Source organism: Planococcus citri, chromosome 4 (genome assembly GCF_950023065.1).
Source record: "Planococcus citri chromosome 4, ihPlaCitr1.1, whole genome shotgun sequence".
Taxonomy (NCBI): Eukaryota; Metazoa; Arthropoda; class Insecta; order Hemiptera; family Pseudococcidae; genus Planococcus; species Planococcus citri.
The window spans coordinates 4,855,582-4,872,097 of record NC_088680.1 but is presented as its reverse complement, the minus strand read 5'-3'; the positions used below and the strand labels follow the sequence as shown (position 1 = coordinate 4,872,097).

Here is a 16,516-nt window from a genome sequence, read left to right as displayed (position 1 = left end):
ACACATAAAAATCCTCAAGATCTTTTTTGATGCAATAAAATAATAATTCTTTCAGATCGTTATGTTCGTAGGTTTTCATAAAAATTTTTTGCCTACCCTCTTTAAGTATCGCGTTATTATTGTATAAAAATTGATCACTTCGTGTATAGCGTTTAGACGCTGAGCCAAATAAATAGATACATATTTCTCTCTCTCTCTTTCTCTCGTCCCAGAAATTGAGCCAAAATATATCAGCATCGGGCTCGCAATGGCCCTCGATGGCCCTGATTGGTACATGGATGAAAAAATTTGCATACCCTTAGACATTGGAAAATGCTCATTATTAACAAGAAATACAACATCATTAGAACAAGTTCTGTATCATCGTCTTCTAATAAAAATTAGAATGCATGAGTCAGTATTTCTTAAACATACTGTACCAGCCCATGCATATATTTATTTACACGAATGACGACGTGAGTTTACATAGCTTCATCATTACATATACACAGACCTGACGTGAGCCTACTGTTCGCCAGTCTTTGTACCTGTACCTGTAGGTATAGGTAACAATGAATACACTAAATGCAATATGTACTCGTATATTTACCCGAACAATTCGTATCCATCGTCGCATGCATAAGTTGCAATGGAACCTGGTATTGGCACTTCTGAAGATACGCTCACGTGGGCGTTCACCGGCACAGCTGGACTTCCGCAAAGTATTTTGCCATCTGAAACACGAATAAATTAAAGGCTGATTTAGCAAATGGGTCAGCAACGCGAACGTGCAATAATATGCGACTATTCTAAAAGGTAATGATACTATTTATGTGTGGAATGAGTCAATTTAATTATAGAAAATTTCCACCACAATTTCATTTTTTCAAGCCTTTTTCTCAGAAATTGATTATCTTTTGTCATTTCAAAAATTCTACATTCTAAATCATCGATTTTTGAGAAAAACGATCAAGTTTCAAGTTTTACGAAAAAAAAAACAAAAAAATTGAGCGAAATTAAAAAAGTCGAACTGTTCAGTTTCAAGCATTGGGCACCTGTTGCATAAACCCCAGCCAAGGGGGAGGGACATACAAGCACCATACTCTCATCAAAACTATCTTACAGTTCATCATACTCGTAGAATAAAAATAAAACACACACGATAATTAATGGGAAGTCCTGTACTACCTTCATAAATCCAATTAGTACAACGATCCCTCACCTTTACACCACAAACCAAGGCACTCTCACATTATGTAAAAATTTCTCACACATTTGATTCTAATCTTAGCACGATTACCAACACACCAACAAAATAAACTCCAACCTGCGCCTTGTATGTGGCCAAACCGAGGCAAAAAAATCGTGCTTAAGCAATGTCACAAGTTTTGGGGGCCTTTCGACTCGAAATACGTACTAATAAATGGCTTCATTAGAGGCGTACGTTCGTGACATTTGATGACGTAACAGTCCTTGCAGCAGCATCGTCTATACAGATTCGAGGATTAAAAAAAATTAAAATTAAAAATACTCCAACGAATCACGAATGGGGTAGTACGAATCGTATGAACTATACAGTGTTGTAATTAAAGACCATCAAGATATGTACATAAAATATTATGAGTACACATCAAGTACATAAGGAGTACGAATGTTTACGAAAATTTACATCTTGTTGGATCATCACCGCAGCAGAGTTATTTTCACGGTTGACTGAAGTAGGATTACCTTGCTAGCACCGGTAGCGAGATACCTTTACCTACTATAACTTGAGCCAACAGCGTGAGTGTGGTAATCTAAATAAGGAAGTGAAATCCGTTGTACTCGTATATATAGTAGGTAATTGCATCGTGTTCCATTGCAGCACGACTATCGTGTACGAGTAATTAATCCGAGTTTCGATAATTGACCGCGAGTACGACTTTGATTCGCAGAAAAGAGAGAAATTAGTAACACTATAGGTAGTTGGTACACAAATCGTGAACCGTAGAAAATGTCACATCCAGAGTATTAAAGAATTCCAGTGAACTTTTACTCAAACACCACGCGACATACGCATGGCAACAGGTTCTTATACAAAAGTCGAATCGCGTACATGCTTCATTCTGAGATTGATCGATTGATCGATCAATTGAAGGTATGTACATATTTTTGAAAAACTCGATGAATACGAGACTACCTATTTTTTCTCATAAAGTCATAAGCATAGGTAATTCCCACAGAAGGTATTTCCTCTTCGTAGAAAGTAAACTGATCCGAATACATACCTGTAATTCTTCGATCAAAAAATCAATACGATTTGAAATTTTCAAAATACGAACCAATACTCGAAGAACTTTCACCTCTGTAGGTATCTTATTTCAATTGCGAAAAATGTAAATGAACTGCACTTCAAGATGGAGAACAAAGAGCATAGAAGTGTTTACAAGGTGAATAAATTCTCGCGGGGGGGGGGGATTTGAAATTAACTAGTGGAAGGTGGTCTTTGGGGTTCAAAACTGCTGTGATAAAATTCGCAGATAGCTAGCTCACCCTTGACCCCTCTGACAAGGGTGAAATTGGCATTTCTTTTGGAAATTTTCATCTGAATTTGAACCAAATACGTCCAATTTTTTCACATTCTAGATAATACATAGGTATAAGTTAATTTTAATATAAAAAATTGAGTCACGCCATTTTGAGAACCCCTGATTCTCTTTTTGAGAGACCGACCGAGCTCAAATTTACTGTAGGTTTTCTCAACTCCAAATATGTACCTACGTATTGCAATTTCAGAAAAATTAGGAATCTTCGATTTTTTACAACTTACAAAAATAATATTTTCAAATTGGAAAATAATCACTGTGATAGAAAAATGAGATAAAAATCAGACCCAACTCTAGCAATTTTGGCAAAACACAGAACTTTTCTCAACATAAATAGAAAGCAGGTCTTTTTGTGGCAGCCAATTAGACAAAAGACAGGACTGTTTAAGGTAATACAGGCAAACGAGGCTTTCTGATAATTTTGGCAAAAAGCAGGACCTTTTTTTTTTTAGAAATTTTGTCAAAAATCGGGACTTTTACTCGGCAATTTAGAAAAAACAGGACTTTTTAAACAGCTAAGCCAAAAATCAATTATTATTTTTGGATATTTTTGTAAAAAAAAATAAAAAATTATCAGGAATTTTAGTCGAAATTAAAAATTTTTGACAATGGCACTTTTTTTTAGCAGGAAATTTGTTCAGATGTTGTGATGAGGGGGAAGGGGAGAAAGACCTGTTAAAATTCACTCAAGCTGAAATTTTTCTATTTTCAAAAAATAAAATTGGAAGTTTTTTTTAAATTCACTACTCACTAGACTTTTTTTTGCAAATTTTAAAAAAGCAGAACTTTTTTGCCAATTAAAAAAAAGACTTCCTGACAATTTTGACAAAAAAAACCTATATTATAAGACAGACTTTTAGAAGAATTTTCGATAATTTCAAACAACAAATGGTTACTTTTTGACAATTTGGAAAAAACTTCTATTTTTTTGGCAATTTTGGCCAAATATAGGAATTTTTTTGAGAATTTGCCATTCTTGTCAAAAAACAGATTTTTATTTGGATTTTTTTTTGGGAGGGGGAGACAGAACTCTTTGACAGTTAAAGCAAGCAATCTGCTACAAAAAAGTAGCATTCAGCTTACACGTGATCTAAGGTTGAAATCTCACTGGTAGGTCCAATACATGACATCTATGCAGATGGTATATCTCTTCATCACAATTCAAAAGATTTTTTACTAATACTTTGTCATGGTTAGAAATTCTTTCTTAATAGATGTAACTTCTTGTGGATATCATTGATTTCACACTAGGTACTAGAGCTGAAAACAGTACTCGCTGACAGCGGATAACTACTGTACCCATACTGTAAATTCTCGCTTCTAGGTAGTAGCTTGTAGCGAGTTGAAAAAATTTCACACCGGTTCACATTATAACTTGTAGCAAGTTGGATGCGTTGCCGGCGTCATTATTGTCATCCAACACTGTCAAACGTCAATCACACATATGAAGGACATGTGTCAAAGCGTAACTCCTCCCACTTACGCATTATCAAGTTTTGGGGTGCGTGCGCAGACTAACTTCAAAATCAATCGGGTTGTGCTCGCTATACACTACTATCTACACCCGAATCAACTGGACTGGTTAGTGGGTAGCGTAACCGTTTTCAGCTCTACTAGGTACATATTTCCAAATCTTTGAGAATTGTGCTATTCTACACATACCACAGCGCATTTATAAGTTTTTTTAGAATTTGTTTTGGAATCTTTTGATGATCAGGATATTGGATTAACTAGCTGAACCCCATAGTTCAATACCATACAACCAAATCAGTTTGAATAAACATCTGTATTATTAAGATCTTGTTTTGTTGATTCAGCATATTAGTTCTAAGAAGCCAATAAAGCGATTTGAATTTTTTGTCAAGTTGAGTTCTCTTCTTCAGAATATGATCTCTCCATGTAAGATGGTTATCAAGACATAATCCCAGATATTTGACGACGTTTGCTCAAAGTATTTCATCGTTATTAAACATTAGTGAGCGAGTTGTTTCTACTTTTCTTCTGGTAAATAGGACTTACCTCGATTTTTTGGCATTGATTGTGATTTTCCAAGTTTGACACCATTCATGTATTGCATTTAAGTTGTTTTGTAATTTATCCACTACAACATCTGGATCAAAATCTTGTGTGGTAATTGCAGTGTCATCAACAAATGTCGCCATTGTGACATCACTTGTTACAGGGATGTCACCCATGTAGAGAAGATATAAAATTGGGCTCAATACACTTCCTTGCAGTACTCCTGCTCGGATTGTTCTGAAGTCAGAGAAAGCATTGTCGTATTTGACTCTGAATTATCACTTAGATAGTGAGCCAGAAGATTGTGTAGCTTGTCTGGAAGATAGTTTTCAAGTTTCATTAAGAGTCCAGAATTCCATATGTGATCAAAAGCTTGGCTTACATCAAGGAAAGCTGCAGTGCAAATTTTTTTATCTTTGAGAGAGTTGTTAATTTTTTTGACAAGACTATGTACGTAAGTATGTACATATGTACTTGCTGAATAGTATTGTGTTTGGAACAAAATCCAAATTGGTGGTCTGGGTATCAGCCTTCTAATTTCCAGAATTGGCCATAGTCTTTGTAAAATTAGTTTTTTGAAGATTTTAGATAGGATTGGTAATAAGCTGATAGGTCTGTACAATGAGGTTTCATGTTCTGGTTTTCCTGGTTTATGGATGAGAATAACTTCGGCATACTTCCATTAGTTGGGATAGAATCCAGTCATAAGTATCGTGTTAAAAATTTGAGTAATTATACCAAATCAGCCGAAGTGGAAATTCTTTGATGATTTTTCCGTCAATTTTGTCATATCCCGGTGATTTCTTGTTTTTTTTTTTTTGTTTTGTTTTGATAAAAATTGGAACTTTTTGACAATTTTGGGCATAAAATGAAACTTTCCCACAATTTTATTATTAAATAATGGAAGTTTCTGAGATTTTTGATAGTACAGCAAGATCTGAATTTGGCACGTTTGGCAAACGACAGAACCTATGCAAATTTTGGAAAACCTGGCTTTTTGGAAGGATTGTTCATGAATCTTTGCAACAAACAGGCTCTTGTTGGGCAATGAATGTTGATAACTTTCACAAAAATCGAGACTTTTTTGGCAATTTTTTTGATGAAACAGAACCTTTTTCGGAAATTTAGGTACTTGGAAAAAAATAGTACCTTTTTGGCCAAAGAATAGGATCATTTTTGTGGTACCTAATTTTGGCAAAAAAAAACAAGACTATTCAAGCAGTTCAACCAAAAAACAGCACTTTTCAGGTGATTAAACTCAAGAACCTCTTACAATATTAGCAATTTCGGCAAGAATTAGAACTTATTGAATATTTTGGCAGAAAGTTGAAACTTTTTGACAAGAAACAGGACTTTTTTGTGCCAAATTGAAACAAGTAAAAATTTGCACCTATCCGCGTCAAAGTTTCCCATTTTTTCCACTCCTTATTAGAATTTTTTTTCTTCATTTTTTTCAGTGTTATCTGAGATGAGGGCGGGGGGAACAAAAAATTGTATCTTGAATAAATGTTGACCCCATTCTTTTTCCTCCTCCCTCCTTTGAACCATTTGAAAATTTGCCCGCTGAAAGTCCTATTTTGTGTGTTGTCCTGTTTCTCAAAATTAATTACTTACCTCAATCGCTTGTTATTTCAACATGATATTATATGTTTTTTTTTCAAACAATATTGATCAAAAAAATTGTTCTCATATTCTATACTGAATGTTGTCCCCTTATTACCCCTCTTCCACATCTTAAATCTTTTTTCACATGGTCGAGCAATTTTGAGGTTATGAAATTTTGTCTTACTATGAAAATTTTAGGAATGACCCTTGCCCATCAACTTTTCATTTTGAAGCCTTCAGCAACTATTGTGAATTTTCGGAATTAATTAAAATGCGTCCTAAGGACGATTTTCCAAGACTAAAAATTTAGTTTTGTTGACTTTTTGACATCGATCAGAATCTGATTGCAATTTGAGGTGAAGGTCGATAGATTCCCTCGTCAAAATACTTCCCAACCATATGATAAAAGTTGGCCCATTTACGGAATGTGCAGTAGTCTTCGATACCGTTACTTTACCCGACGCGATGTGTACATAGAGATACTACTGGTAGATATTTAAAAAATGATATCATCGTTACAAAATCGCGTATCATCACGTCGAAGACCAATTAAGAAACATATTGTTCCACTGTAATATTAAATCGAGCACAGGCCCCGACCGACCCACGCGATCGATTATCCATAATCGAAGCATACTCGTCTTCGGTACCTACCTTACCTACCAGCAAGACGGACAAATATGTATTGTCGATACGTACAGTACCAGCTACCTGTACCGGCGACCGACAAGCCGTACCTAATTACTAATTAAAAGATAAATGGGTCGAATTAAATCGTCGTTCGGCTGGCTGGCGTATTAACTAAGTGGCAATTACGTCACAGTACAGAAGGTGGATGGCGATACAGTCGCAGGAAATTGTCTTGTCTGCGAGTGTAGGTGTGGGACTGCAGACTGCAGAGTGCAACAGAGCCACGGTATGGTATGGCATGGCATGGCGTATCCAATAGCGACGAACCATCGAGCGTAAAAGGGTTGCAATGGCTGCTGAAACCAGTATATGTTGACGATACGCTCGAATGATTTAATTATTATGTTACGTGGTCTCTCGATATAGGCGACTGCTGACTTGCTATAGTTATTGCTATGTTGAGTGCAGCAATCGAGCTCGAGAAGGCGAAATAACGACTCTTTTCTGAAAATTTTAAACGTACGAACTAAATTTGTGAGAAAATCTGACAAGGGAACCTCTTTAGGTGTCACACTCCGATTTGAACGGGACTGCGATTTTTGGAAAGAGCATAGTCTAAAACCCCCAAAATCAAATTTTCAGCTGCCCAAGTTCATTTTTCGATTTTTGGCGAATTTTTGAAAATTCAAAATTGACTGTTTTTGGCAATTTATGCTTTTTTTTAAAAGTACGTACTTGATCAATAAAAATGGTCAAAATAAGTCCCAAAACTAATATTAATTACCCAAATCCAAATTTCACTATTTCCAGCCATTCTGGAGCCTCCAGCGCGATTTTGCAATTTCTCCAGAATTTTGAATTTTCTCCAGAAGGTGTGAATATGAAGTTGGGCAGCTAAAAATCGAGTTGTATATTACACTCGACCTGTCTAACGTGTTTATCCACATTTGAGCCGATTTTGGGAGTGACACCTCAAATGTGGCTTTTTGACCAGCTTTTTTCAAAATTAAAAAATCCAAAAAATCAAAAGTTTCCCGTTCGTGTGGAAATTTTCGAAATTCACGCGAATCGCTGCATTTTGTCCAAAATTAACCCCTCAAATCCAAATTTCACCATTTCCAGCCATTCTGGAGCCTCCAGCGCGATTTTTCGATTTCTCCAGAATTTTGAATTTGCTCCAGAAGGTGTGAATATGAAGTTGGGCAGCTAAAAATCGAGTTGTATATTACACTCGACCTGTTTAACGAGTTTATCCACATTTGAGCTGATTTTGGGAATGACACCTCAAAAGTGGCTTTTTGACCAGCTTTTTTCAAAATTAAAAAATCCAAAAAATCAAAAGTTTCCCGTTCGTGTGGAAATTTTCGAAATTCACGCGAATCGCTGTATTTTGTCCAAAATTAACCCTCCAAATCCAAATTTCACCATTTCCAGCCATTCTGGAGCCTCCAGCGCGATTTTTCAATTTCTCCAGAATTTTGAATTTGCTTCAGAATGCGTGAATATGCGCAGTTGGACAGCTAAAAATCGAGTTGTGTATTATACTCGACCTGTTTAACGAGTTTATCTACATTTGAGCCGATTTTGGGAGTGACACCTCAAGAGTGGTTTTTTGACCAGCTTTTTTCAAAATTAAAAAAATCCAAAAAATCAAAAGATAACCGTTTCGGAGAAAATTTTTTGAAATTTGTGCGAATCGCTGTATTTCTTCAAGAACTAACGACCGGAGCGCAAATTCTACCATTTCCAGCCGTTTTGGAGCGAGAGTGACACCTCAAAAAACCACTCCTGAAGTGTCACACAAATTCCCAAGAAAGCTGAAGTTTGCTTAAATTGTGTGTTTTTTGCCAAAATTGAAAGATTCTGGTTTTTTTTTCCTCAGACTTGCTTGGTTTATGTTTGTTGAAAGACCTAATTTATATTACAAGAGTGTTGTTTTTGACTGAAAATCGTCAGAAAGTCTTGCTTTTGCCAAAATTCTTGAAACGTTTCAATTTTTCCAAAATTTTCAAAAAAGGGTCAACTTTGGTCAGAACTGGAAAAAAAATGTTAAAAAAGTCCAGTTTTCTTCAGAGTTGTCAGAAAGTTCAATTTTTACCAAAATTGTCAAAAATATTCCTATTTATTGTGGGAGTGAGGAAAGGGGAAAGAATTGGGGGGTCTGACATTTATTCAAGTTGAAAAATTGATATTTTCAAAGAAGCTTGGAAAAAACAATCCAAATTCTGGAAGAAAGAGCGAATACTCAAACTCAAATGGACAGTTTGAAAGTCTGACAGAAAAAAAAGCTGACTCCTTTTTTTGGAATTTTCGCAAAAAAGCAGGACTTTTTGGCAATTTTGAGGAACAGAAAAGACTTTTGCAGGAAATTTTTTCAAATGTTCAGATGAGAGGGAAGGGGAGGAAGGGCACTTAAAATTTCTCTCAAGCTTAAATTTTTCCATTTTCAAGGCAGAAAAATAGGAAAATGTTTTACATTAAATTCAATCCTCGCATGAATTTTTTTTTTGCAAAACTTTTCTGCCAAATAAAAAAAATAATACTTTCTGGCAATTTTGACAAAAAAAGGGGAGCTTCTGATAATTTTGAACAAAAAAAAGCCCAGTTTCGACAATTTTTGATCATTTTAAACAAAAAAAGTAATTTTTTGACGATTTTGACAAAAATAACGCTGTTGGACAAATTTTGGCAAAAACCTTGATTTTTCGACAATTCTGCCCAAATATGGGAAATTTTTCTTGAGCATTTGGCATTCTTGTCAAAAAACAAGATTTTTGATTGAAAATTTTGTAAAAAAAACTGGAGTTTTTGACAGCCTTGCGAGAATTCACCTTTTTTGGGTGTTTTGGTGAAAAATCAAGAATTTCTTGGCAATAAATTTTTGGCAAAAATTAGAACCTTTTGATAATTCTGACGCAAAATTTTTGAACAATTATTTCGGCGAGCTAAAATTTGTGACAATTCTGACAAAAGAAGGAATTTATCTGACTATTTAGGCGAAAATGGCGCTATCTGAAAATATTTCCAAAAAATGGGACTCTCTTCACTCTTCGACAACTTTAACAAAACAACTCAACTTTTTTGGAAATTTTCGCCGAACATGGGATCTTTGTTTTGGCAATTCGGATAAATAAAAAGGATATTTTGACATTTTGGTCAGCAAATGAGATTTTTAATTGTCAATTTTTTTTGAGGGGGGGGGGTAGCACTTGATAATTTTAATTTAAAAAAACATGGTTTTTTTTGAATATTTTTAAAGAAATTATAATTTTTTGGAAATTTTGATGGAAATTGTGGCCTTTTACAATTATTTTGAAACTATTTCACACTTTTAGCAAAAAAGTTGAATTTTTTGACGATTTTGGCAAAACGAGACTTTTTCTAATAATTTCGACAAAATAAGTATAACGAGACGTCCTTGTAGGCAATTTGGAGGAGGTTTTCTTGACAATTTAGGCGAAAAAAATACCTTTGGCATTTTTGTCTGTAAACGAGACTTTTTTCCAGCAATTTCGACAAAAAGGAACAAGACGTCCATATAAGCAATTTGGAGGGGGGGGGGGTAAACATAAATTTGACAACTTTGAAAAATATATTTTTCAACAAAATCATCATTTTTTCGGATGTTTTGGAAAAAAAACATGATTTTTCTTTGAAATGTTGTCAAAAAAACAGGATAATGAGACACTGATTCTCGTCCCGAGGGTCAGTTGCTCTCAAAACCGAAACTGATCCTCTCACAGAGGAGTTGGGTGCTAGAATCATTTTCTGATCCCTTGGCAAAAATTTTATAATCGAATGCGACTCGATCGTTCATAAATGATTCATATCAACAGTAAGTACACGATTCACACCATTTGATTTTCTGATTGAAATTAAAATAGCTGTTCTCTTTCTTGCTCATTTGCAGCACCTTTTTCTAACCAAGTATATTGTTCCAGGCACATCTAAGAGTTCAATTCCAACTGTCTAAGGTTGATATACCGGTCAGCCATCCGATCCGTTATACTTACAGCTACACATATAGCCAGAGCCACAACACATATTATGGAATATACGATTCCAAACATGTATTCGATATCCTTTTGGCTGCATATTACGTTACGTGAAAAGTAAAAGGAATGACGATGACGATTCATATGCCATAGATATACGAGTACTACGAATAGCCTGACTGCTTGTGCAGTTCCGCTGCGCTGAACTTATATTCTATATACGTCACGAGCACGACGACGACGATGCAAGAATAGAATAAAGACCTAACCAGTGATGCAATGTCATTTGCATTCGACATCAAATCCAGATCGTTTTGTAATACAGAAGATTGCACGACACGCGGATTATCGATACCCCTTTTTTTCCTTTCAACTCGGCGTTAATTAGGCTCGAAATACGAAACTCTCCAGTCTCTGGCTGGCAGTGGACGAGCTATAAATTCGTCGTGAAAACGAGCTCTCTTTCAAGTTCACCTGAGAATACCTCGGTTCTCATATTTTCAAAGACGAGTCGTTAATCTTTCACTTGATACTACGTTCCCCCCCTTCTTTTTTTAATTATAGAAAATCTCGCCTTCCATCCTTCTCGAATAGGTAGAGGTACCTACCTAATTGAAAACATACGTTATTTAATTGTTTTAAAAGTACAACAACGACGCTGCAAGTTCGAGACTCCGAAAAAATACAAGTACTTATAAATTTACTCACGCTAACAATTAAATTATTACGATCGTAAATACCTCGGTTTTCGCGATAGGTAGGTATAGTGAGTGAAAATCGTTCGTTTGTTTTGTAAACACACATACGAAAGAAAATACTCGTACACGGTATTGAAATTGAAACGAGGTTAAATATAGTAGAAAATTATTGTGAGAAAATTGACAGCGCGAAGAGCTCTGTGCTGCAGTTAGAGAGAAGATATATACGGAGACATACGCGAGCACGATTTAATACCTTGTTCGTGAACTCTTGATCGTATATTATTGTAAATCTAAATACCTGTGCACCTTTACACACTTATGATTGCCTGGCCGCGATCGCGATATATTTGATACTTTGCCCGATGAGAAAACCCATCGATCGATTGATCGAAATGATTATCAAATCGTTGTCTCGTACTACATACTGTATGATTGCTCGCATAGGTATAGTTAAGCTGCATTTGAAATCGGATTTACGATTTAACGAGTAGTTGGCTGGTCACAAATACGAATAGTCGTCGCCACTTTGATCTTTTTGGTTGGAAATATTAAGGTCAGGTGATCGAGTGAGGGGGTTATGATGACGCTGATTGGATGGTTAGTCAACATTAATCTTTATTTGATAAGTAGGTACTTTAATTTCTTTAAGTATTGGTTATGGTTAAACTCTGTAAAGAAACGTGTATTATGTACTATTTTCATATTATAATTCTTTAAGAGTGGTCAAAATTTCCTGATGACATGTTTCAAGTCATATTACATATTTTGCTGATGTGCTGAAGGCGATCAAGAGTTCCATTTTTTAGAATCTAAGACCGTTCTCTGGCTATGATTCTTAGCTGTGTCGTTTATTTCATTTGTTTATTCCCCCTACCACTCCAATTTTTGAATAAGTAAACATACCACCTAAAAATGACAAAATTAACAAAATAAAATTGATTGAGATGGTGAAAAAATTGTTAATGAAAATTGTGCAACTCTTAAAAACGTTGCTTCAAATATTATAAAAAATATATGAACAAGACATATGTGATCCGAAAAATCTTGTTGAAAATTTTCTCGAATATCAAGTCAGATACATAGGTATTAAAATATTAATCAATTCATAAAATTGCGTAAGATTGATAAAAATTCATCGATGCTGACAAAATATCGGTAAAAATGACGAAAAAAATTAATAAAATAAAATCCTGACAAACTAGCCTGAAATTGGTAAAAAAATTTACAACAACGAAAAAAATTTTGATACCATCTAAAGTTGACAAAACGTAGGTAGATGAAAGATATACGAATGGGCTAAAAATTGAAATGAAATTGATTAAAAGTTCTAAAACTCATGAAAAACAATTCAAGCCGATAAAAAGTCATTGTTAATTAGCTCTATGCCAGATTTACTCGGGTATTTTCAGCCTGAAAATATTAGAAAACGAGCACAAAGGACGAATAAACTACCTAAAAATAAGAAAAATGGGAGAAAACAATCCGAGGTTTTGTAAAAATTGATGAAAACAATCGGACTAAATTCTGTATAGATTCACCAGAAAAATAATTTTAAAAAAAGGTGTCGAAAGTTCAAAGTGTTCGGAAAATTATGGACAAAAGCCATTGAAAAATTCACCAGATTTTTCCAAGGTTTCAAATATTGAAATTTAATCAGTACCTAATTCTTCAAAAATTATCAGTAGGTACCTAACTTATAAAAAATTACCAACAAATTATTTATCGATTAATATTTACTAAAAATTACAATTAGTTTATCAAAAGTCACCACAAATAGGTAATATTGATGATTAACCAAGAATTTCCAACTGATATCTCACCAAAAATTATCACAGGCAATTTATCAAAAATTATCACCGGTAATTTACCAAAAGTAACTACTGGTAATTTTCCAAGAATTACCCTTGGTAATTTACTCAGAATTACCATTGGTAATTTACCCAGAATTACCATTGGTAATTTACCCAGAATTACCATTGGTAATTTACCCAGAATTATCATTGGTAATTTACCCAGAATTACCAATAGTAATTTAATTTGCCAAGAATCAGCGTAGGTAATTTACCAAGAATTACCTATGGTAATTTACCTAGAATTACTCCTGGTAATTTACCTAGAATTACCATTGGTAATTTACCCAGAATTACCATTGGTAATTTACCCAGAATTATCATTGGTAATTTACCCAGAATTACCATTGGTAATTTACCCAGAATTACCATTGGTAATTTACCCAGAATTATCATTGGTAATTTACCCAGAATTATCATTGGTAATTTACCCAGAATTATCATTGGTAATTTACCCAGAATTATCATTGGTAATTTACCCAGAATTATCATTGGTAATTTACCCAGAATTATCATTGGTAATTTACCCAGAATTATCATTGGTAATTTACCCAGAATTATCATTGGTAATTTACCCAGAATTATCATTGGTAATTTACCCAGAATTATCATTGGTAATTTACCCAGAATTATCATTGGTAATTTACCCAAAATTACCATTAGTAATTCAATTTACCAAAAATCAGCGTAGGTAATTTACCTAGAATTACACTTGGTAATTTACCTAGAATTACACTTGGTAATTTACCGAGAATTACCATCGGTAATTCACCTAGAATTACCATCGGTAATTCACCTAGAATTACCATCGGTAATTTACCTAGAATTACCATGGGTAATTTACCAAGAATTACCATTGGTAATTTACCAAGAATTACCATTGGTAATTTACCGAGAATTACCATCGGTAAGTTACCAAGAATTACCATCAGTAATTTACTGAGAATTACAATTGGTAATTTACCAAGAATTATCATCGGTAACTTACAAAAAATTATTACTTTCGGTAATTTACCAAGAATTAGAATTAGTAATTTACCATTTACCGAGAATTACCATACATAATTTACCAAAAATTTCTGGTAAATTACCAAAAATTACCAGATTGAAAAATTGTCAGTATTTGCCAAAAAAAAAAAAAAAAAATGAAAACTATGGACGAATAATTTACCATAAATTACAAGTAATTACCCACAATTTCCAGTAATTTATCAAAAATGATCAGTTATGAACCAAAAAATTATCATTAATAATTTACCAAAATAACCAGAAATTTACCAATGGATCGAATGTGTTAATAAAAACAAATAATTTCAGTCTTTTGCTTTTTCTTGAAATTTGATCCGAAAATCCGTACCGATTTTTTTAAAATTTTTTCATTTGACAATTTAGTCTCTCCAACAGCATAGGCCAATTTTAAGGAGAGGTCATTTATAGCTAAGAGATAAAACTAAAAAAGACCTGAGAAACTATACCTAACAAAATAGAACAAAAAAACATAAAACAAAAATAAACCAGCAAGAAACAAAAGAAACATTAGTATGTACATCATCAATATTTATGTACATGTAGTTCTTCTCACTGGAAAAAGATAGTAAAATAAGCAAAACAAAAAAGAAAAAAAAACACAAAACCAAATAGAAAAAAAAAACAAAAAACTAAAGAGAAAAAACCCGAAATCAGAGCAATTTTTTCTATCAAGTATTCAAACTCTGATGTGATATTAAGCAGGAAGCCATCAAGATTTTTTCCTGGTTTTCAAATAACTTCTAGACATTGTGTCTGCGACTGTTGAAAATTTGTAAAAACTCTTATCAACTATCGAGTTCCTGCAATTACTGAAGTGAGATTGGCAGTTGCGTTTTAACTTTTATTTGCCAAAATTTTAAAAATTCAACTGGGTAGATGCAGAAATTGATTTTTTCATTTTTTTTGGGGAGTGGGGTGTTTGAAACAATCTGGCATAATATGGTTTCAGTGGCATAGCCAACCTTCGAGCGTTATGCGAGCGAAATTTCAAAATAAAAACATGCAAAAATGGATGTTTTTTTTTGCGTTAGGGCTCTTGTTTCGAAAAATTTTCGCTCGAACAGTAATTTTACCTTCATTTTTATGAAATTATCACTTATCACAAAGGATTTTTACAAAATAATTTCGATTTTTTTTATACCTGAAAATCTGGTTTTGTCCCCCCTCCCCTTGTTTGAGAAAATCCCAGATAAGTCACTGTATGGCTTGAGAATTGGTCAACTTTTCATTATCATTTTTTTTTTTTTTGGAAGTCCGACATATTTTTGGCCATATTATTAAAAATTAGGTATACAATAACATTTAGAAGCATTCCTGAAAATTTCAAAGCATGCAATTGGACAGGTGCTACTCAGTCCATTGTCTGTACTTCCATCACATTTTTCTCACCCTTTAAAACACTGTACTTCGTAGTACTATAACATCACTTTCTGTTTCATGTAGGATAGGTCTAGGTACCCAGGTTGAACATATTTTTACACGGTGTGTAATTTGCATGGTCGAACCGTTGTTAGATCTTATACAGAGTTTATGTAATTACCAAAAGTAACAGGTGTTTCATCGGTGCAGCCATTCGGTATAATAAGAGTAAATACGATACATACAAGTATGTATAACGACTATGGAAGATAACGCCGGTTCATTCAGTTTTAATGGCGTCCATTTAACATCGTGACTTACTTTCAAGGATTCCTTTCTTATTATCAAATACCAAATACTGTATCATTATCGAGTACTTAACTTAACCAAGTGTACGACGACGAGTACGTGAAATATCAAAATAAAAACGTGCGTCACGTTACAGTACACATAGTACACATAGTATTGGTTACTTTACGACAGCAAAAGCGAGAGCCGATACTATGATTCTGGCGAATCGTGTAATACGAATATACTGGTATTATTTTTTAACATCCTATGTGATTTCATACAGCAAGTTATATTTTAAACAAGGACATCAGACGTAACTTAATGCAGATATAAGTGCGCTCATTACGACCATCAAATACATACTTACATAGGTAGGATATTGTTACTAAGTAGATACATTAATCGACCTCCCATAGGCTCCCAGTGGTCATGGATATGGAAACTACACCAATAATGATCACTTCGGAGATTTT

General features: G+C 34.1%; 1 protein-coding gene across 1 annotated transcript in view; it reads right to left on the bottom strand.

Annotated features, from left to right (window-relative positions):
* The window catches only part of fw (furrowed), a 127,190-nt gene that overhangs the window by 37,950 nt on the left and 72,724 nt on the right, over positions 1 to 16,516 (bottom strand). Inside the window, exon 2 of the mRNA XM_065359741.1 lies at positions 590 to 713. Coding sequence (XP_065215813.1) covers positions 590 to 713 — 124 coding nt within the window. The remainder of the gene's footprint in view (positions 1 to 589; positions 714 to 16,516) is intronic.